The 21410-nt window shown below is 36.4% G+C and overlaps 1 protein-coding gene across 1 annotated transcript in view; it reads left to right on the plus strand.

The window, feature by feature from the left end:
- Positions 1-20496, plus strand: part of LOC136803513 (terminal uridylyltransferase 7-like) — a 47407-nt gene extending 26911 nt beyond the window's left edge. Inside the window, exons 15-31 of the mRNA XM_067060255.1 lie at positions 3025-3072; positions 3403-3471; positions 4634-4690; positions 5800-5966; positions 6754-6948; positions 7344-7475; positions 8042-8537; positions 9236-9435; positions 10267-10434; positions 11736-11933; positions 12479-12656; positions 13084-13285; positions 13963-14059; positions 14782-15528; positions 16076-16255; positions 17461-17664; positions 18231-20496. Coding sequence (XP_066916356.1) covers positions 3025-3072; positions 3403-3471; positions 4634-4690; positions 5800-5966; positions 6754-6948; positions 7344-7475; positions 8042-8537; positions 9236-9435; positions 10267-10434; positions 11736-11933; positions 12479-12656; positions 13084-13285; positions 13963-14059; positions 14782-15528; positions 16076-16255; positions 17461-17664; positions 18231-18296 — 3404 coding nt within the window. The 3' untranslated portion in view covers positions 18297-20496. The remainder of the gene's footprint in view (positions 1-3024; positions 3073-3402; positions 3472-4633; positions 4691-5799; positions 5967-6753; positions 6949-7343; positions 7476-8041; positions 8538-9235; positions 9436-10266; positions 10435-11735; positions 11934-12478; positions 12657-13083; positions 13286-13962; positions 14060-14781; positions 15529-16075; positions 16256-17460; positions 17665-18230) is intronic.
- The last annotated feature ends 914 nt before the right edge of the window (positions 20497-21410 follow it).

Consider the following 21410-nt stretch of genomic DNA (forward strand, 5'->3'; position numbering starts at 1 on the left):
TTTGTTCGAATTACAGAAAGATTCGAATTATAGAAAGTGTTTTAAGAAATTTTCTCTTTGACGGGAACTGAAGAAGAGTTCGAAAAATAGAATAAAAAAATACTACCGGGTGACCCACGAAAAAGTTCAGACGTTTCCCGACGTCTTGAGGCCGAACAAATGTCCCAAAGTGCTTGGAGTTTTGATATTTAGAAAGTAGATATCCTAACTTAAAATTTGAGCTATCACTTTTTAAATTTGACCAACTTGTTCTCTGCTTATGAGCTTTTAAAGTCAAAATTCACTTTACGGAAAGTGTAAAAAACACGTAAAAAAGGGGTATCAAATTTGGTATTTTTAGACATTTTTATATCCAGTTTTTGAAAAAAATTTATGAAAGCGCCAATTTTTATAAAAACTAGTCTTGTTTTAAACAAAAATTACTTTCAAAGGTGTTTTTATTAATTATTAATGTCATAAAACTCGTTAAATAAGTCAATTTAATTTGTAAGTGATTTTCTAATTGATTGCATGACTTTAATACCTCTTTTTTACGTGTTTTTTACACTTTTCGAAAAGTGAATTTTGACTTTAAAAGCTCATAAGTAGAGAACAAATTTAAAAAGTGATGGCTCAAATTTTAAGTTAGGATATCTACTTTCTAAATATCAAAACTCCAAGTACTTTGGGACATTTGTTCGGCCTCAAGACGTCGGGAAACGTCTGAACTTCTTCGTGGGTCACCCGGTACTTGTTAAGGTTGAAGCAAAAAAAAAACTGCACCGCCGCTATTCGAATCTTTCTATAATTCGAACCTCTCTGTAATTCGAACAAATTAGATTGCCCGTTCGAGTTCGAAATAGCGAGAGTCGACTGTACATGCGAAAGGTATTAGTAGAGAGTGTCGCTAAGAAGAGAGCTCGTTTTTTTGAAAAGAAAAAGAGGTACGTTTCTTCTAAAATAAAGTAGAACCTCTACAACTCGAATATACAGTTGATGCTCTATAATTCGATCTTCAAGGGGAATCGGATTTTAATCAAATAAGAGAGCTTATCGGATATTAGAGCGTGGTTTATGAGAGTTTCTTGTTGACGGGGACTTCAATATCATCGAATAAAGGAGCCTATCGAATAGAAGAATCTCGAATTAGAGAGCGTCAACTGTATCCTCAACTCGAGCGAGTTTTCTCGTCCTTTCAATTAACAATACATTATAAACTTTACTCAAAAATTCGAAATTCTCTTGATTCGAGCAAATTTGTGTGTTCGAGTTATAAAACTCAACTGTAAAAATACAATGCTTACCTACTAACGATTTGCCATCAGACTATAAAGAGATTTTTCCGATTCGAAGATTCAAATATTTTACGTTTTTTTTTCTTCAAAAAACTGGTTATTATTCGTCCAGTTTGTTTTGACTTTATCCACCTTGAATAAAAGGAAAAAACTCTCAAATCAAGCAATCTTAATTGTATATACTTTTTTGACTATTTTAACCAAATTGACGAATAGATCATTTTTTTTAGCCAAATGATCGTTATACATTATTCAAGAATATAAATTCTGTAGAAATCTCTAAATTATTCAATTTTTATTCAGATTACTATAGATAGAGCATTAATAATCGGTCAAAGATAAAAAAGCTATTCGACTGACCATTTTTAAGGATATCTTGAAAATGTGGGGCGGGAATTCTTAAAGTCAAACCCCTTTCACTTTGAAATCATGTAGTCTTTAACCATCTTTAAAACTAAACTAATTTTGATTAAAGGCTCAGCTGTTCATGTGTCTTTCATGATCTTCAGCCTTAAATGTTCTTAAAAATATATATATGCTTAATAAAGTTACAGGCTTATTGGCTCAAAAAGGGCCTTAATCACAATTTTCCATAGCCATTTTTGAATTAGGAGGATTGGGCGGTCTTATTTTTTATTTTAAGTTTTCATTATATTCAAAATGTTTCTAAATAATTTTTTCCTGCAGTGGATAATTTTTCACGTGGACTTTTTTTACGAAGCGAGAATCTTAAATTTTCGTGAAGACAAAATTTCGCGAACCGTCCTCTTTATTAGTTATTACTTAATTTTCTTCATTTTCCTAGGGGTTTTGGCAAAAATCCTGAATTCAAATTCTTCGCGGGGCCAGATTTCGCGAAAACGGTCAAAATTCGCGAAAATCGCCTATATTAACCCTTTGACCGCTGTGTTTGACCCTACAGCGCGCAGTGGTTTTTCATAAAAAGTCACCTTTTACGCAAACCGGTATAACTTTTAAACAAAACAACTTCAGCTAAAAAGTTATATATCTTTGAAAAGGAAAATTTATCTGCTTTCTTCTGAGCCATAACATAACTCCTATACTGCATTTTATCTCAGTCAAAGTTTCAAAAGGTTCAACACTACATTTTACGACACCGAAAAAAAGTGCAAAATATGGGCCAATGAAAATCTATTTTTTCAAAAGCTATTTTAGTGAAAAACAAATAAAAAACTTACAGAACAGCAGTAGAAGACATTGATGTGTTGAAGGATAAAAAAATTCTGCACTAAAACTGCCAAAATACTTGAAGAAATCTCAAATCCTTACCTCTAACTTTCATAACAGTCATTTCACCGCCTCCATCTTGAATTTGAACGTTTTTCAAATGTTTGTTTTGACTGCGCACTTCATCCTAACCCTTTGAAACCTATACTTTCCGGAATGGAAATTTATCGCTCTTTTCAAATATCATAACCATTTGATTCTCACAACAACAGAAAACTAAATATCATTGTTTAAATGACCATACATATAAAAGACGCGTATACGCGTCTCTCGTATATAGGCGCGGACGCACATGTGCGTCCCGCGTGGGCTAAGGGTTAATCACGCGAGATTTTATCCAAAATGGTTTTTAAAAACTGTATTTTTTAGTCTTACAAAAAACTGTCCGCTATTCCAATCTTTTTTTATAATTCGAAGAAAATTTTTCACTTTGGTCCCTGAAGATCGAATTAGAGAGGGGAGATGGATGTTAACTGAAAAATTATGTCTTTATTTTTTCTAGATCCGTACAATTTGAAAGAGAACATTTCGAAATACGCTTCCAATGCAGGTATTCATCAAATCAAATCTTGATACAATATATGCTTTTTTATAAAAAACCAGTAAATCTTGGCTCAGAATGGGCTGTTCTTAACTTTTTGAAATTTTCAGGCTTAATTGTTCTTACAATGTTCTTACAAAATTGTTCCTATTAAAAAAAGTTCTTTGATTTCCATCTCAGTGAAGTATCAATGAAGCTTTCCCGTCTCATTTACTTCTCGAAACCTTTGCCTCTCGAAATAGGTATTTGATGTCCATTAGGTATTGACACTAACTGGTAAAGTTCAGTGACATTGATTTTCTTATATTTCACCACTGTTTTTTTTCATTTCCATCTTAGTTGTTGGTTATTTCCTGGATAGCATTGAAGTTTCATACAAGTATTTCACTTCGTACTGTCAATGCAAAGGTAAGATAAAAATTATTCACTTTAAATTTACTCTAAGTACCCGAATAAGGGGGGGGTCCGAAATATTTTCAAAATCTAATGAACGGAGGGTTCCAAATAAAAGGGGGGGTCTGAACTTGTACCTTTATAAAACTAAGCATAAAATGACATTTTTGTGAATGGATTGAGCCTTACTTGGGGGTAATTGACAATTTATATTTGAAAATGTTGTAAAAATGACATTCTTAGCTAGAAAAGTAGAGTAGCAAAATTCCATGATGGTGATATTCTTAGCATTATTCTTATTAAATTTTTGGCCATTTTCATCATGGACATTCTTATAAAGAGTATTCTTGTAAAAAAAAGGTGTAAGCTAAAAACAGGCTATCCAGAGCAATTAAGCTGAAAATCGAATTGCAGAGAGTCGGGTCAAGCTGGAGTTCTTACGAGTTCTTTTTCTAAAGAACGCGTCATCCCTATTGTTTAAAAATAACCAATCAGTTAAGCATCTTGTAAAAACTCCAAGTCATCTCAGAGAGTCAACTGTACTTGCTGGTGTCATCTCGCTCCGTAGGCAGTAAAGTTTGATAGACAACTCTTATTTTTTTCACTACAATACAACCAAAACTTTCTTACTTTGCGAAGATTGATTTAGGCGAAAAGTAATTTAGATGAAAACTAAAACCTTTTAACTAAGAGTTTCGTGTACGAAAGGACGTATGTACGATCATCAAAATATATAATCCAAAATTGAAAGAACTTTTATAGGTAACTATTAATGTTTTATTACAACTGAAACTTTCCGGCTTTGAGGTTTTCAAGTCAATTTTCAGCAAAAACTAATTTTGCCGTTTGAGCGCGTTAGTTCGAGTTATGGAAGCCCCACTGTACTTTAAGGCCATGTTTACACGCCACGGTTTCGTTTCGCCCGTTTTTCGCTTCGAAACGAAATGAAGCCATGTTTGAAGTGACGTAAAATTTAAATTAAACCATCAGAATAGCTTCATTTCGTTTCAGAGAGGAACGAAATTGTAGTGTATAAACGTGGTCTAAGAAGAACCGAACCGTCCCGCATCCCGCAGGCTTATTTACTTCTCATATAGCACTTTGTATTATATGTATTGTATTACACCGATTATAAACGACGCCAGTCTATAACTGTCGTTTACGTACCTATTTTCAGGCCCGAGATTGAGAGACTATGAAATCTTTGACCAATGGAATAAAGCACCATCAAAAGGTATACTTCTTCATTTAAATCCATCTTAGATATTAGATCTTTGTCCAATTTCGAGAGAACTCCCTCTTCTAAGGCTAAGCGCCGCTTAGAGCAATTTACTGAATTCATGACATGCACCATTACAATGTCTTCCACAGATCCAAAACAGCTGATTGGTTGAAAGTGACGTATTGACTGATTGCATTGGTGCATATCATGAATAGAGTAGATTTTTACAATGTTAAAGTTTGTCTTTACTCATCATATCTCAAAAAGATTGTACACTTTTGTTCTGATGTCGGTACAAAGTACCGCTAAAGACAATTTTTGGACTTGGTGTAAACGTCTAGTCATTCTATACTCCTGTTATTACTGAATAGATTTTTACATTTCAATAAGAAAAATTGAACACTTTTTGGGTACACGTCGTTAGGAAGATTTTACTACTCGCTTTTTTTATAAAAATGGTGTTTTTCCAATTCATCTTGAATATTCTTAACTTTTTGGGAAAAATCATCCTTAAATATTCTTACGGCATTTTTAGGTTTGGACCCTAATCCAGGCAAAACCTAGAATGTATACATACCTCAAGCAAAAATTTGGCATTTCTGGGGAATGTCTTTATACATTATTCGATAATGTTAGAAATTACTGTTAACAAAAAACTCTCATAAACGACGCCCTACTATTTGATAGGCTCCCTTATCCGATGAAAATCTAGGCTGCACGCATCACCTCTGATATGGTTTGATATAGGGGATGGTAATCGTGTGTAAAATTCACGTCCGAGAGTTTCCCCAACTTTTGGGTAATCTTTTTCAATTTTCCTTAAAAAGTTCAGGAATCCAACGATTTTAATAACCTCTAGCCATTCATATTTTTTATTCAATATTCTAAAACTCAAAAACATAAGCCCCCTCTCGGACGGAAATTGTATATTCATGATGGTCATGATTTACTACGTATTGTCACTTACAACCAATCAGCTGTCGGGTCCGTGATATAATGTCAGAAGACATTACAATGGTGCATATCATGGATACGATATGCATCCCCTATATCAGAACAAAATGCGTGAAGCCGATTCTCCTTGAAAATCGAATTCGAAAATTTCAACTGTAATCATATAGGTAAAGTCGAACCAGACACACGGAACGAGAGGTCTCACAAAGAACCGCAAGAAACATCCGACGAAAGTGATTCTTTAAAGAAACGTGTTCGTTACGTCAGTACCGAAGATAGCGGTGGCGATGTTGATGATGACGTCATTTTTGAGTCTGGAAGCGAGGCTGAAGAGGTATTTGGTATTATCGTTAGATGTTATTCAGGATAAAAATACCCCTGATAGTGTCCTTTTAAAAAAAGGGGGGGGACTTTTTTTCATAAAATTGGGAAAGGGGGGGGGGCAAATCGTTTTCGAAAATCTAGGGGTAGAAAAAAGAGATACATGCTCTACATATTTCCATACTCAATGCGAGTTTTGAGAGAATTTTAACACAATTTTCAAGGGGGGATTTTTTTAAAACCTTAAGGGGGACTAAAATGGGAACAGAGAGACTTTCAATTCTAAGGTGGGGACCAACCTATTAGGACACTAGACCCTGAAATGCCTTCTCGTATTGCGTCACTTTAACAACAGCCGACTAATTCTATAGAAAAAATACCATGCTATGTGGGGGAAATTGGATACCATTATTCTGATGCAAGAGTATGGATGGATGGGACTGGCACTGTGACGTGCCGTGACACTCATAAGGTTCGGCCTCGCGTGCGCATCGCTCTCCCAGTGTCGTTCAATTGTCATCGTATAATCCATGGTTTGGCAGCTCGCGTCCGTAATGTCGCAGTGTCTGTAATTCCTTCAAATGCATTTGGAGATCGACATCCCTCCTCTAATTGCGTCTCCCTTCTTTCGAGATAGGAAAAATAAGAAGGTCAGTATCGCTGATGGAACAATTTAATATTCCTTTGCTTAGCAGTCAATCTTTTTATCAGCAATTCCGACCTTCCTCTTATTCCCATCTCGAAAAAGAAGAGTGGCGGAATTAGATGGGGGTGTCGACATTAGACCAATTTTTTTCCAGTCTGAAGATGATGCGGAGGTTGGTGGCAAGGAGGAGGAAGATTTCGTCAAAATTCCAGCCAATGAGAAGGAAAATGAGAATGAAAATGAGAATGAAAATGATGAGACAAGTCAACAACAAACATCCTCTAGTGAAGGCGATTTCGTCAAAATCACTTCCACTGACCAAACCGACACTAACGCTGACACTGACAAGGTATTTTGAGTAGTTTGAGTTATCAGATCATAAAATCTGTCAAAATTTTAGAGAGCACCAATTAAATAGTTCTGTAGATAGACTACATGGGGGAGTTGTGATTATGAAGAATATTTTAGTCTGTCATTACAGGGCTTGCTGCAAATGATGTTTCAAATTCAAAAGTTTCGAGAAGAAATCTTCAATTTTTCTTCTTCATTTTTAACTTTTATTTTAGATTATTCTCCTGGTGTATATCTTTTTAACATAGCAAGATAATGGGTGCTGAGAAAATGTCAAAAATCTACTTTTAAGACAGACTGTAATATCATTTTCCTCGCGTGAATTCAGATTCACTAGTTTTAATTTTCTCCGGTAATTATGAGCTCATCTTTTCCCCTTTTTTTAATTAATAGGCTAACGAACCATTGTCACCACCATCGGAAGAAGGGAGTTCAGTTGAATCCTTCGTTGAAGTGGATGGCAATAGTTCTTCGTCTTTGTTGGAAGCACCCAAACAATCGCTACAAATGCCTGAAGATGAGATGGTAAGATTTAGAACTAAAAGTTCTTCCGTCTCAGTGAAGTATAATAAAGAGGCTTTTCTGTCTTAAAATTCTGCATAACGCACCAAAATTTCAAGAATATGTGCTAGTTTGCTGTGTAATTTCTATCTTTTCCATCTCAAACGATAATTTTTTAAGATATTGATAAGAAACGATGTATTAAATGTTTTACATTCATACGAAAGTTTCTGCCAGGTAAGAAATTAAACAAGAAATTCGCGAAAAATGAAATTTTCCTAAAAATTTTTTTATTAAATTTCCCTAGCCACTCGCGAAAGTTATTGCTACTAAAATTGAACATTCACAAAAAACCGCGAAAGTCTCTTCCGTAAATTTTCTTCAAAAAGTAAAAATCGCGAAACTTAAATCCGCGAAATTTCACGTCTTGCGTCGCGTCTCGCGAAAGTTTCTGCCCTTAAAGTAAACTGAACAACGCATTAGGAGGACAGGGAGTTCAACCTGACACTCCTGGATTTGTGGCGTTGACACCCTGGATCTCTCTGCCATCCTTCCTCTTACGAATCTATTTTCCTTTGATTCTTGTCTAGGTTTCGGTAATCAGCGACGCTATCGGTGAGATTGTCGAACCCACCAAAACACAAGATATACAAGATACAGAACTGAACGAAATCGTAGAAAAGATTATCAATTTGCCGTTAGATGATAACGATGCTAATGAAAATCGGGATACTAGCAAACCCGAAAATGTACCGATATCCTCCGATTCAGGAAAAACAGGTTCTCGGCAAAACAGCTGTACGCAGGAAATTATGAAGTATGAATTCAAAGTCAAACATTTGAGACCGAAAATGGCCGTTCCACTTTATTGCCGCGAATGTTGCCAAGACGGGCATACGTTTAAGGATTGTCCGCATCTTAACGTCGACGTTCCCACGCTCCCGGCAATGACGGGGGATTTTTTAAAGAAAGTGGATGAAGTTTGTCTTGGGGTAATGAGTGACATGGAATTGAAGCCGCACGAGTTTGAGATTCGAATGAAAGTCCTGCAAGAATTGGAAGCTTACCTCAAGTTGAATTACAAAAGTGAGTTTCTGGATGGATTTCGCTTTTAATAGCTCCGAAATGGCATTTTTTAGTACAGCTTGTAGAAGTGAATTATATGGTTTTTTAAAGGTTTCTTTTTTGGTTTAGGGAGTTTGCATGGCTGGAGGTTGAGACTTTTGAGTTTGAAATTTTAAAAAGAGTCTATTGAGACTAGCCAGAAAAGTTATTTGATAAAAACGATTTTGTAGATTTCAGGATTAGAACCCTAACAAAGCCAAATTTTTCACCAAATGAATGAAAATTTTATTAAAAGCTTTTTTATCACTGAAAGATCTGAAAGCTTACCACAAAATGAACTTCAAAAGTTTGTTCTCTTTTGTGTCTTGCTGAATACACGGGGTTTTGAATTTTTTGAAATGTAATTCGCACGAAGAATAAAATGTGATGTTGGTATTGAGGCGTTACTCCCGGTTACTCTCTTTTTAGAGAGTCTTTGCCCCTTGTGTATTACATTTGAAGAATCGACAAGAAAAATGCTAGAACATGTTTTATAAAGGACATATAATAAATGTGATGTTGGTATTGAGGCGTTACTCTTTTTTTAGGGAGTCTTTGCCCATTGTGTATTAAATTTGATTTGTGAATAAGTTTCTGTATCCAGCTTCTCAACTCTAAATTCGCACGATTAAATAACAAGTAAATAGAACGATCTTCATTCATCACTTTTATCATTTCAGAGGATTGTCAATTGGTATTGTTCGGGTCTTCCGTTAACGGATTCGGCTCTTCCGGATCGGATTTGGATATTTGTCTGCTATTCAAAAGCAATCAGGAACAACCCCCGGATGTGGATTCAGTGGATGTCATTAAGCATGTTCAAAAAGCTCTGGAAAGACAAGCACAGTATCATAAAGTATACGCTATCAAAACATCTAAGGTTTGTGGTGATTTATTCTCTGATCCAAAACAGGCCTAAAATTTCTCTAAAAGATATCCAAGCGGTCAACAAAAACTCTAAAAGAACGCCGTGAGGTCCTGATACAAGTTACCCCATTTTTCCATTTTAATGCGAGGTACAGTTTACTCTCGCTAATTCGAACTTAATCAGGGAATCTTATTTGTTCGAATTACAAAGAGATTCGAATTATAGAAAGCATTTAAAAAAAAGGTCTCTTGACGGGGACAGGAAAAGTTCGAAAAGTTCGAATTATAACAAGATTCGAATAATAGGAGTTCGAATAAGCGAGAGTTTTTACTGTATTAAATCTTCCTTTTCGAACTAATATACATATCACATCCAGGAAAAACCTTACTGAAATACTTTCTATGATTCGAATCTCTCTATAATTCGAACAAATAATATTCCCCGTATTTTTTAACAGTAGATAAACGACAATCAGGAGTTTACGTTAAAAATCTATCAATACATATTGAAACTATATCACCGTCTGAAATTTGAGAAAAAAACTGCGAATTGTAAAACCTTAAATCTTAAAACAGTGGATTTTTGTCAAATTTTTGCATTTTCTTTTACTTTTTAGTTTAAAATCTCGCTGAAAAGACTCACTTTTGATTTTTTTTTTGCTTGACCATGAAACCCAATCCAATTCCTACGAGTTGGACCAAAAGGGACGATTTCTAACTCAAACTGGGCATTACAGGAGGGCTTCGCCGAGTATATAGGTCATGGGCTACATGACCTATATACTCGTCATTGGCACTTAAAGAGTTAAATGATGTCCTTTAACACCTAATGATTTATTTCTAGGTACCGATAGTGAAATTCTGTGTCAACGTTCACCCCAAACAAGAACTTGAAGGCGACATCAGCTTCTACAACACTCTGGCTATCCACAATTCCACCATGCTATCCACATACGCTTTGATCGATTACCGTGTTCGAGCTCTCGGATATTGCTTGAAAGTCTTTGCTAAGGTATAGAATCCTGTATTTCGACATCACATCACATCACATCGTAGACCCATCAGCTATGATTGGTTGTACGTGATGTATAATCAGTCAATACATCACTTATAACCAATCAGCTGTAGGGTCCGTGATGTATATCAGAAGACATTGCAATGGTGCATATCATGAATAAAGGAATTCTTAATATGTACCATAGCAATGTCTTCGACGGACCCAACAGCTGATTGGTTGAAAGTGACGTATTGGCTTATGTTACGTCACTTATAACCAATCAGCTATTGGGTCCGTGATGTAATGACATTGCAATGGTGTATATCATGAATGAAGGGATTGCTACCTGCAGGGACCAGAAACCTTGTTCGTGGTAAGGAGACATACGAGTTATAGAGGTTCGAGTTATTGAGACCCTCCTGTATCTTATTCTTACGATTATTTATTTAGCTCGTGTTTTTAGTGGAGATGTTAATGGGCTTTAGAGCTCTCGGTTATTGCTTCAAAATCCTCAGCTAAAGGATCTATTCAACGTCAATTTTCTTATGCTTAGGGGAAGTATCTCGTAAAGCGACAACTAATGTAATCTATTAGAGCCTTTTTGACCCAGCGCGCAGCAGAATGGGCCTTTAAAACGCAACTGGTCGAAAAGATTTGATTTTGCCGGGCCTGTGGGCGCTATTATCAATTGACGAGTCCAGGCTAAAAATGAAACTTACTATTGTGTGCATGCGTAAGAAAAAACCACAAAATGATTAATACCTTCGGGTAATATGGTCTAATCTCTCCCTTTAAACTATAAGAAATATTTTCAAAAGAACTAAAGCACCGAATTAATTCATTATTAAATTAATTGCTCGCCCGATTTGATTTGCTCTATATATCGAAAAAATTCACGCCTGTAATTTAAGTTGTATGGCGTCTCTGCAACGGGAAAATATGTTGACACTTCCAACACTGCTGGGCCGCTTAGGCTTTCTTGTTTTTGTTTTATAACGGATTACAGTAAGTTATTGCGAATGCTAAAATCTGTTCAATTTCAGTTGCGAGATCTAAGAAAATTAATTTGATTTGCAGTAACCGGAGCAAAAGGTGGTCAAAACTTATAAAATGGAATACGGTTATAGGAAGCACTACCCGCCATTGTCATCTTGGGGGTATCTAGAGAATTTAGTGTTCTATTCACAAAGACCATTTATTTTCAGTCTAATTTATTTTGTACATTCTATTATGGGATGAAAGAAAAAGACAGCTTGGAAAATTACTTTTTGGCACTTCCTTTAGTGATATTTGTTTTTAAATTTGATTTTCTACAGAGATGTGAAATTGGAGATGCATCGCGAGGTTCTCTCTCCTCGTACGCGTACATCCTTCTCCTCTTGTTCTACCTTCAACGCTGCTCCCCACCGGTCATCCCGGTCCTCCAAGAACTGTATGACCGGACCGACGAAAAGAAACCGGAACGAATGGTTGAAGGATGTAACACGTGGTTTTTCAATGATGTCCCCAGCTTGGTAATTGGCTTTTCCAGAAAAATATTGAATATGGGGGGTGGAGACAATAACATTTTTTGGAAATTTACCCCCCGGACATTGTGACTTTTGATCCCCGGACAGCAGGTCTAACCCCCCGGACAATCATTAGTTGATCCCCTGGACGCTCAAAATTACCCCCAAACAGTGCAAGTTTACTTCCGGACAGGGCAAATTTTGTAGATTTTTCACTACCCTCGGACACTATATCATCCACCCCCCATGTACGAACATTTTCTGGAAGTGCCCAATATATTAAAAAATTTAATTAATCAAACAACACTAGTGAAAGCTTTCATTTCAATTTCAGTGATTTACAACGAGAGAAAAATGACAACAATTTGAAATTTTTCTTTGAAAGTATTCTTAAAGTATGCTAATTCTTCTTCTTCGATAACATGAGCGATTTTTTTTATAAAATTACCATAAACCATCCTTTGTGGCTATTTTTCGCATCACCTGAAGAAAATTCTCCCCACCAAGAAAATTCCTATCCCTTATCTTTGCGGCTCTTGTTTTTTTTTCAGAAAGAGAAATGGGACGGAGTTGGCAAGAATACTCAATCGACTGGTGAACTATTCATCGGTTTCTTTCGTTTCTACATTGAAGAGTTCGACTTCTTGAAACTGGTGGTCGCACCCAAACAAACTAAACCTCTGTACAAATATGAGAAATCTTGGAATTCAGCCATTATTGCTATTGAAGGTATGTCCTTGAACTTGATTCTTTTGCAGAAACTCCTACTTGTTGAGCATTCTATGGATAAATAAATGCACCGAAACAAGAAAATGAAGGAAAATCTTTTGAATTCTTAAGACCACTCTCTCGGGCCACACCTATTTGCTTTTTGGACACTTCTGCCTAGATCAGCATGATTTAAAACAGATCAAATCAATGTCATAAAGGCTTGTTCACAGTAAAAAAATGTGCTGTTTGTCCTCTTTTCAACCTCGGCGCTAGCATCAGTAGAAACATGTTTCATTTCATTCGACAATGCTTCGTATAGGCCTGTTCACACTAAAATATATGTTTTGTTTTCCATAACCTAGTAGAAACTTGTTCCATTTCATTCGACAATGCTCCATAAAGGCCCGTTCACACTAAAATATAAGCTGTTTTTTCTCATTTCCAGATCCATTCCTGTTAAGACACAACCTCGGTGCTGGAATCAGTAGAAATATGTTTCATTTCATTCGTCAATGCTTCATAAAGGCCCGTTCACACTTCGGAGATTCGACGCGTTCTGTACCAAACACAAAGAATGTGAAAGTTCTACAAGACAATTTTTTTAATCCGCATGTCATCTTGGGCGATGAAAGAGTGCCAACGAACAGGTAAGAATTTTATGTTTATAAGTATTTCTTTCGATTATACGTTGAAATAACCTCGTTTAGGAGACTTACACTGTAGTGCCGTAGACACAAAATTAGCTTAAGGGGCCCACATGTTTAGTATATACGGAGGGCTCCCCATGGTTGGCATAGTTCGGACCCCCCCCCCCTTTCTTAAGGAGGGGATGACACCTTCCAAAAAAGAGAAGAAGGGTGAATAGCAAGGAGGGGGATCGTTTAAGAAGGGGGGCTTACATATAATTGCCAGACTTAATTTTTCTTTACTGTTTCCCTTCCCTTTTTACCATAAACAAATAGAGAGAGAAAACAAGGGGATTGATTTTTAGAAGGGGGTAGCATCGAGAAGGGGATTATCAGATCGCACTATACACTATATAGTTTCGAAAATTTAGCCCAAAACTCTTGGGGGATAGGCATTTTTAAAGGTTGGGGGATGACAAGAAGGGGGGGGGTCATTTAACAAGGGGGGTCAGACTCCTTTCCGCACTATGGTTGGGCCCAAGGGACTAGAAAGTATTTCGGGTTTTTCGCCCTCTAGATTGGCTAAAACACCCAAAAAAACGCAAAAGTCGCTAACGAAAACATAAAAGCTGCAAAAAAGGCTTCAAACACGTACGGCTATTATCATATAGATACTATTTTTCTTTGCACTCCTGAAGGTTATGCAGACGTTGTGGAAGGATTGGTCATATTGCAGCCAATTGTGCGGAAAAAGTTGCCATTGATCGTGACAGGCGAAGAGTGAACAGTGAAAATGTAAGTTTGTCCTTCAATGAGATTTGTGGACGTTACGGTTCCGTATAATTCCGAAACGAAACGGTACCGAAATAAGTGTGAACGTCAAAATTCGAAACGTCAAAAAAGAAGACGTTACAAAGCAAAACAGTCAGATCGAAACAGTTTCTCTACACTATATTTCATCGGAACGGCACTGCTCACGTCTCCTTGCTCTGAAACGTTCTGAAATCGCTATGAGCACTTCCTATCCGTAACGAAAACCATACCGGATCGATACGAAACCGTATAGTCTTAAGTCTCGGTCAGGCGAGTTAAAATCGTTTAAAGTTAATGTTCGAATATGTAGAAAAGGTTACGCAAATCGAATGTTTGTTTTAATGATTGATGAAATAACGTAACTTAACCAAACGTAAAAAATCTCTATCATTAAGAAAGCCAACGCTTTGATTTTAAATAACCGTCCGAACTATACAAAACCGGTTGCAACACTTTATTTTATTAGAAAATCCAGGGTTTCTTTTTCTCAAAAATTTCTCTATTTTCGCTTCTCCTTTTGTGGCAGTCATTGAAAATACCTAAAGAGAAAAATGAAAAATCTTAAGGCTGTTCTTTGAGAGATCAAACTACTTTTGAAAGCTTAATAAATCTGTTAAAGAAGTATTGGATTTGTCTGGTACAGTCTGCCGGAAAATTAATGAATATGAATTTTACTTGGGAAATCTTTTCCAATATCAATCTAGGAACAGCTAGAAGACAACAAACAAAAACATCAACATCAACCACAAGATATCAGAGACATACGAGACAGGAACGACGACGGCGGCGATCCACAAACACCCAAGGATAAGTCACGATTCTACAAATGCCCCAACTGTCGTCAACAAGGCCACCGGCGACAAGACTGTCCCAAAAAGAGAGGCGGTCGTGGTGATAGAGCCGACCCCAACGATATGGTCTGTTATCATTGCAACAAGAAAGGTCATCAAAAACGAAGTTGCCCCGAGTACGAGCGCACTTGCCACGAGTGTGGTGAGAAAGGCCATGTCAAATCAAAATGCCCTCGTCTTAAGAACCAAAGTGGATATTCATCAGACGAAGGGCGTCATATTCCACGTGGAAAAAGCTTCGAAGATTCGCCCATAATAGACCGCCCAAGCATCAGATCTCAACAACCCACCCATCCTCAAAGTGCGCCTCAATTGAAACTCCAAATGCCCGCCCGGCCACCCACTCCAAAAAGCTCACTAACGCCCGACCGTTCAATGCCCAACATGCAATTTCCCCAGATGTCACCTGTTACGCCAATCTCATACACTCACCAACAGCTCAATGATCTTTTCAAGCCGTTAGAAAATAAGGGCGTAGGAGGGACAGGAATTTTCCCACCCAATTCTAAATTCGTACCGCCCCAAAATATGCCTAATACTCAAGGTTCTCAGCCGTTTCAACATATGGCTCAACAAGTGAATAATCAACAAGGGAATTTTGTAAGTGAACTAACTTTTTGTGTTTTTTTTTTAGATTTTATTAAAGGTTTTGTTTTTATCGTTTGCTTACTCATCAATTTTAATTCACAAGCTTTTTTTTTTGGATTGACACGGCTGTGGAGCAAGATTGGTCAGAAAGAGGAAAATGAAAACATTTTTTGCTTATATCAGCATAATATAACAATAGGCAGACACTGTCCTGATATGAAATTTGTGTCTGATATGAAACGGGAACACTTATGTAAAAACACAACATTTTGTTATTTTATATAAAGGGCTCCTTTTTATGAACTTTCATTATCACAAAGGAAATTATTTTAAATGTCATAGTTTTTAGATTTCCTTTCATTTTAATACACAGTGACTGCCTGGTACCGTAAAGTTGCGACACTTTTATCAGGAAATAGAAGAAGTATATAGAAGAAGTACTATATCACGTGCATGCTGATAATTGACGGGTCAAGTATCTAGACTAGATCCTCTTAAACAAATCAAAACTAAATTTATGCTCATAAGTCACGACTTTTCCTTCTTTTTCTTATTCTAGGACTTCAAAATGTTCGCTAATCGTTTTAACGAAACTCGAAAACAATCGCCCCAACAAGCACCCGTCGGAACGCCCCCGCCGCCCCAACATCACCAGCACCAAAGCAGGCATAGAGGAGCGACGGGATATCAGGATCCTTCTATACGTTTCTCTTCGCCTCAAGGAGGACACCAACACAATGTGAGTTCATGAAATGACACCATGGTTATAATAACTTGGCACCTTCCATAGTAGACACTCAGGATAAATTGCATACCTTATTGGAACTAAATTTCGCGGGAACTAATATTCGCGGTCGAAAAAAATCGGAACTAATTGCATTTCGCGAGTTTTAATATTCGCGGGATTTTTCAAATTTTTCGATAAAATTAGAAAAAATGTATTTTGCGGGCTCAAAAGTTAAACGCTAAAATTAATTCCCGGGAAAATTAGTTCCAATAAGGAAGCTGAAAACGCTCATTTTAAACGTTCGATATTTTAGAAGCTAAAAAAGATTATCGAATTTTCAATTTTTATTTTTATTTTGAAATCATCGAGAGCGTCGTTTTCGTATATGATATATAGGAACTTCAGATCAAAAGCTCAAGTAACGCTGGACACTTTACCTTCTTGACAATTTCTCAGCATTCATCAATGCTATATTTAAAAAAACAACACACCATTGGAAAGATATTTCCAAGGAGAATAATCTAAAAGATGAAGGTTGTTCGAAAAATTGAAAAATGAAGATATTTTCTACTGGTTTAAAAATCCTGGCATCAGACTATTTAGAAATCTTTTTGACTTCAAATTTGTTTTCATATCTTTGATGAATAAAAAGTTACAGCCTTTTGAACCCTTTTCACTTTTTAGAATTTTTTTTCTGTTTTCACAGTTTTCATATCTTTGATAGATAAAAAGTTACAGCCCTTTGAAGGTTATTAAATATTTGAAGGTTATTAAATATGACCAAAACCAAAGAATGACCACATTGTTTCAACTTTCTTTGTCTATACTGTAATCTTCTTCGCTTGGAGTTCCGTCCTAGATATCAAACCTGGGAAGAAGAGATTTCGTAAAAACTACAGTTCACGCTCTCTTATTCGATTTTGAAAGATGTAACGTATTATTCATCGAAAAAGGGAGCGTAATGAATAATAGAGTTTCGTTTATGAGAGTTTTTGTTGACGGTGACTTTCAATATTATCGAATAATGGAGGGTATCGAATAGTACAACGTCGAATAAAAGAGCGTCAACTATTATGTCTAATTTTTTGGCTTCCCGTCTAGATTCAACAAAGGTTGTTGCAACACCGCTATGAAATCTTCAGTCCCTTTTTTGCTGTTCTAACTTACAATACGTCTTTGTTTTATTTATTTGCAAATTTTCTATCCTTTTCCTCCAGAGAAAACAACAACCACCGATTGGACATCAGCATGGTTCCCATAGTAACAATAAGCGAAACAATGGCCACCGTCACCCTGGTAACAAGCCAACCACAGCGCTTGAGCATGAACTAGACCTCTTTCTGGACCGGAACAACACTCCGACAAGAGAGAACGTCAGACGTACTTTATACGACGACGAATATCCGACACTAGATGATAGGGTGAGTTGTTGAACTTTTTATTTTGTTCTTAAATGCTTACACACTCTCAGACTGAGTTCAAACGAAGAACTCGTGGTCTTTAATGTATTAGAAATCCTTCTTTTTCTTCATGCCCCCTTTCTGGGGTTATTTCATAAGGTTTAGGGTGATTTTTATGGCCTGCAAACCACATTATAGTGTTCTCTCCACTGACCAGAAAAAGAAGTCTTTATGTCAAGCCCCTATTCATTATATGCACCATTGCAATGTCTTCCGTTCCACCCAATAGCTGATTGGTTGAAAGTGACGTATTGACTGATTTTACGTCACTTCCAACCAATGAGCTATTGGTTCCGTGACGTAATGTCAGAAGACATTGCAGTGGTGCATATCATGAATAGGAGTTCCTCTTTTTTATCTCCCCCTTCTTGAGAAAAATTTCCTCCCCCTCCCTCCCCTTCTTAGAATCCATCCGCCATAAGCCTTCGGATTCAAACATCATTATGGATTTCATGTATTTCCACCTTTAATTGTCTAACTATTTCCTAATTTTGAAGATCTGCATTTTTACTTTGTTTTTTTTTCAGCCAAATCCTGGCATGCAGCAACAACGCTCAAGGAATAATAGTGGAAACTATCCACATCGAAGATAGCCTACCTTCATAATGTGTCATGGTCTGCAGAAAAAGATGGAATTTCTTTTCTTACAAAATCATTAAAGATGTGGTCTGTGCAAAAGAGCTGGAATCTTTGTTCTTGCAAATATTCATAAAACCCAGGAGAAGATGATCTGTGGAAAACAAATGGAATCTTTTTACATGAATTTTCATGAAATGACCGCTTGGTAGTCTACTAAAGAAAAATAGAAAATCCTTGTTCCTGATAGTTTTTTTTGGCAAAAACGGTTCTTAGCTCATTCACAATTACTTTCAAAGGTTTATGTTTTACCTTTTAACATTTTAACATTTTAAACATTATTTTAACACCTACTAATTGTTGTTTCTTATAAAATTTAGATTACTTTAGTGATTTTGCGTTGACGTCTGGCTTTTAATACTAGTTTTTCAACCGCTCGTCGGGCTGCAATCTTTTCTGTTTAATTTTAAGCCTTTTCACATTGAACCCCTAAGCCCACCTTGTTATAAGACAGAATGACTCCATTTTCCAATTCAATTAAAAACCTTAATGCTAATTACATTGGGCTGTTACAAAATATTTCCATACAGGGGGGGGTGAAGGAACCTTTTCAAGTCAAAACAAATTTCTTGGAAATGTGTGGATCCCCCCTGGGAAATAGCAAAATTTGCAAAAACGACCCAGGAAAATATTGTTTTCATCTCTTAAAGTGAGGGTGGACGAACTTTTATATCAGTCGTTTACCCCCTGGTAATAGAATAGCTTTTTACCCCCTGGAAACATAAAAAACACTTCCTTAGACCTCCTGGAAATTCTTCTCAGTTTACCCCCTGGAAAAGTTCGTCCACCCCATGTATGGTTATAAAATGGAATGGCCCAATCGACTAACATTTTTGATTATTCAAAGTAAGATGATTTTCCCTTTGAATCTGCCTACCAAATTCAGACAAAAACTCCATTGATTATTTGAACTTTGGTTATTCAAAATCTCAGTTGCTTCTAATCTCGGTGAAGCTGAATTATTCGATGTGTATGTACTCCTCAGTGCAAGTCACCCCAATAACATTTTATAATGACCCCCTCCCCCATTTTATGAAAGTGCCAAAACCTTCATTTTCCTAGGGAATTTTGGGAAAATCACCCCTAAATCACTTAATATTGACCCCCCCCCATTTTTTGGATTTTCTCCCAGAGTACCACCCCCCCCCCCTACTTATTAAAGATTTTGGAAAGAAAATAAGTCTTCTTTGTTAAAACAGAAATCTTTTTTCGCAATAATACAACCTCTCACTAAGCAGATTCTCCGGGAAATTTAACATTCCCAATCTTACCTAAGTACCCCTCGAACATTTTTTGCATTATAAAAAGTCATTCAATTTGCCCGACGTGTTGAAAAACTGGCCTTTATAAGCTTTCAACCTTATAACAACGTCAACAGTATTAGGATAATTTGACAAAAGTGTTCTGATTTGAACAGGTTTTTTTGGTCTCCACTCTGTTTGGAGGTCGTTTTTTTTTCCTGGCACTTAAAATCATACACTTTACAAATTATATTATTGAAATCTTTATTATCGAATAGACTACCGCGTTTCCTCTACGAAGTAACATGACACCATGACACTTACTAAATCCCGTGATTTTAGGTGCGTTGCTTTTTGTGAAATTTTTAAAATTCAGTTTCAAAGAATAGATCTTTTTATAAATTACGTCACAGACATCACTTGCCTCGTATTCAAACAATTTCCATAGTGATCATATTCCTTGAGACATTAAATGATTTATGAATAGAAAGTAGTTGTGATAAAACCCGCTGGGAGTTAATCACCATGGCAATAATTTTAAAACGAGGCAACTGATGTTCGTGACGTAATTTATGAAAAGGTCTATACCCCTACGCTAGTTTTTACATTATACAATAAGATAATTCATTCTACGCCATTCCAGGGTTATTGGAATCACAATCACAATCAGGTTCAATGACCTCTTCCTATTGGTCAAACATTTTGAATATTTTTCATCTTACCAACGGAATGTCTTTGCTAGAGCGTAGTTTTCTTATAAGCGCTGCATTCTGAAGGCGGCGCTTTTATGGAATTTTCAATGCGACGCCTATGTAGAGTGGTACTTGGATGGAAACAGTATTTTAAAATATTATTTTTAAACCTTTTTTGTAATAGTTTTTTAAAGAAAGTTTTAAGAAGTTGAAATTATTTTATAGCTATTTGCTTTAACTTTTAAATTTAAACAATTATGAAATCTTATCTTTAATATTGGACTTTACCAAATGAATCTTTGGGTCACTGAGTTGTAACAGAAGGCTAGAGACACATCTCCAATGTAGGATTTAGATACAATACATAAGTTGCGCGACACGGACGGTTTTTATAAAAAAAATTAGATTCAAAGTAATAGTTAAAGCAAGAATTCCAAAAAATTTAAAATACGAAAAAACATGAAATTGCTAAATTCAATCAGTCATAGTAAATGCGGGGAAAATCTTTGGCATAACTTGGAAATGTTGAATATTCATTTTTAGCCTTTAGCCTTTGGTTACATCTCTTTGGTTTGGGTACCCTGGAGACATTGTGGACTCTCATTGGAGCAGACCACTAGATTTCACAATTCCTAATCATCAAGAACTATGGCAAATGTTAAGCGAGCGAAGCGAGAAAAAAATCTGATTGTAGAGCCGTCTCGGACGTCGCTGGTCGCCGGTATGGTGTAATTTGAATGACGCCCTTTCTGATAATTTTGACAGAATTTAAAAATCTTTTCCAAAATATGGTTAAAAGATACGTCACCCGGGAGGTATAGAGTCAAACTTTGAAGAGAATTCTGCTTCCCTTTGATTTTGATTTCATCGTGTTTCAAGCCACCTTCCCAACGTCCAAAGGACTTTAAGTGCGTTCAGCAACAGCTAAACCGGCGTGCGACGCCGGGTACCGGCTAGTTCTTTTTAATCATAATGACTGTTGTAAAAACAATTATTGTGTTGGTACATATTTTCTTACATTTTGTTAAACACACGCAGCAACCTTCTACTCCGAATCATGTTCGAACTCATACTTTTCTTCCGGACACCCTGTATATAGAGGTGGTACGACTCGGACACCCTGTACCATATTTTTATA

The sequence above is a fragment of the Clytia hemisphaerica genome, unplaced genomic scaffold (assembly GCF_902728285.1).
Source record: "Clytia hemisphaerica strain Z4C2 unplaced genomic scaffold, Clytia hemisphaerica genome assembly, whole genome shotgun sequence".
NCBI classification, from domain to species: Eukaryota; Metazoa; Cnidaria; class Hydrozoa; order Leptothecata; family Clytiidae; genus Clytia; species Clytia hemisphaerica.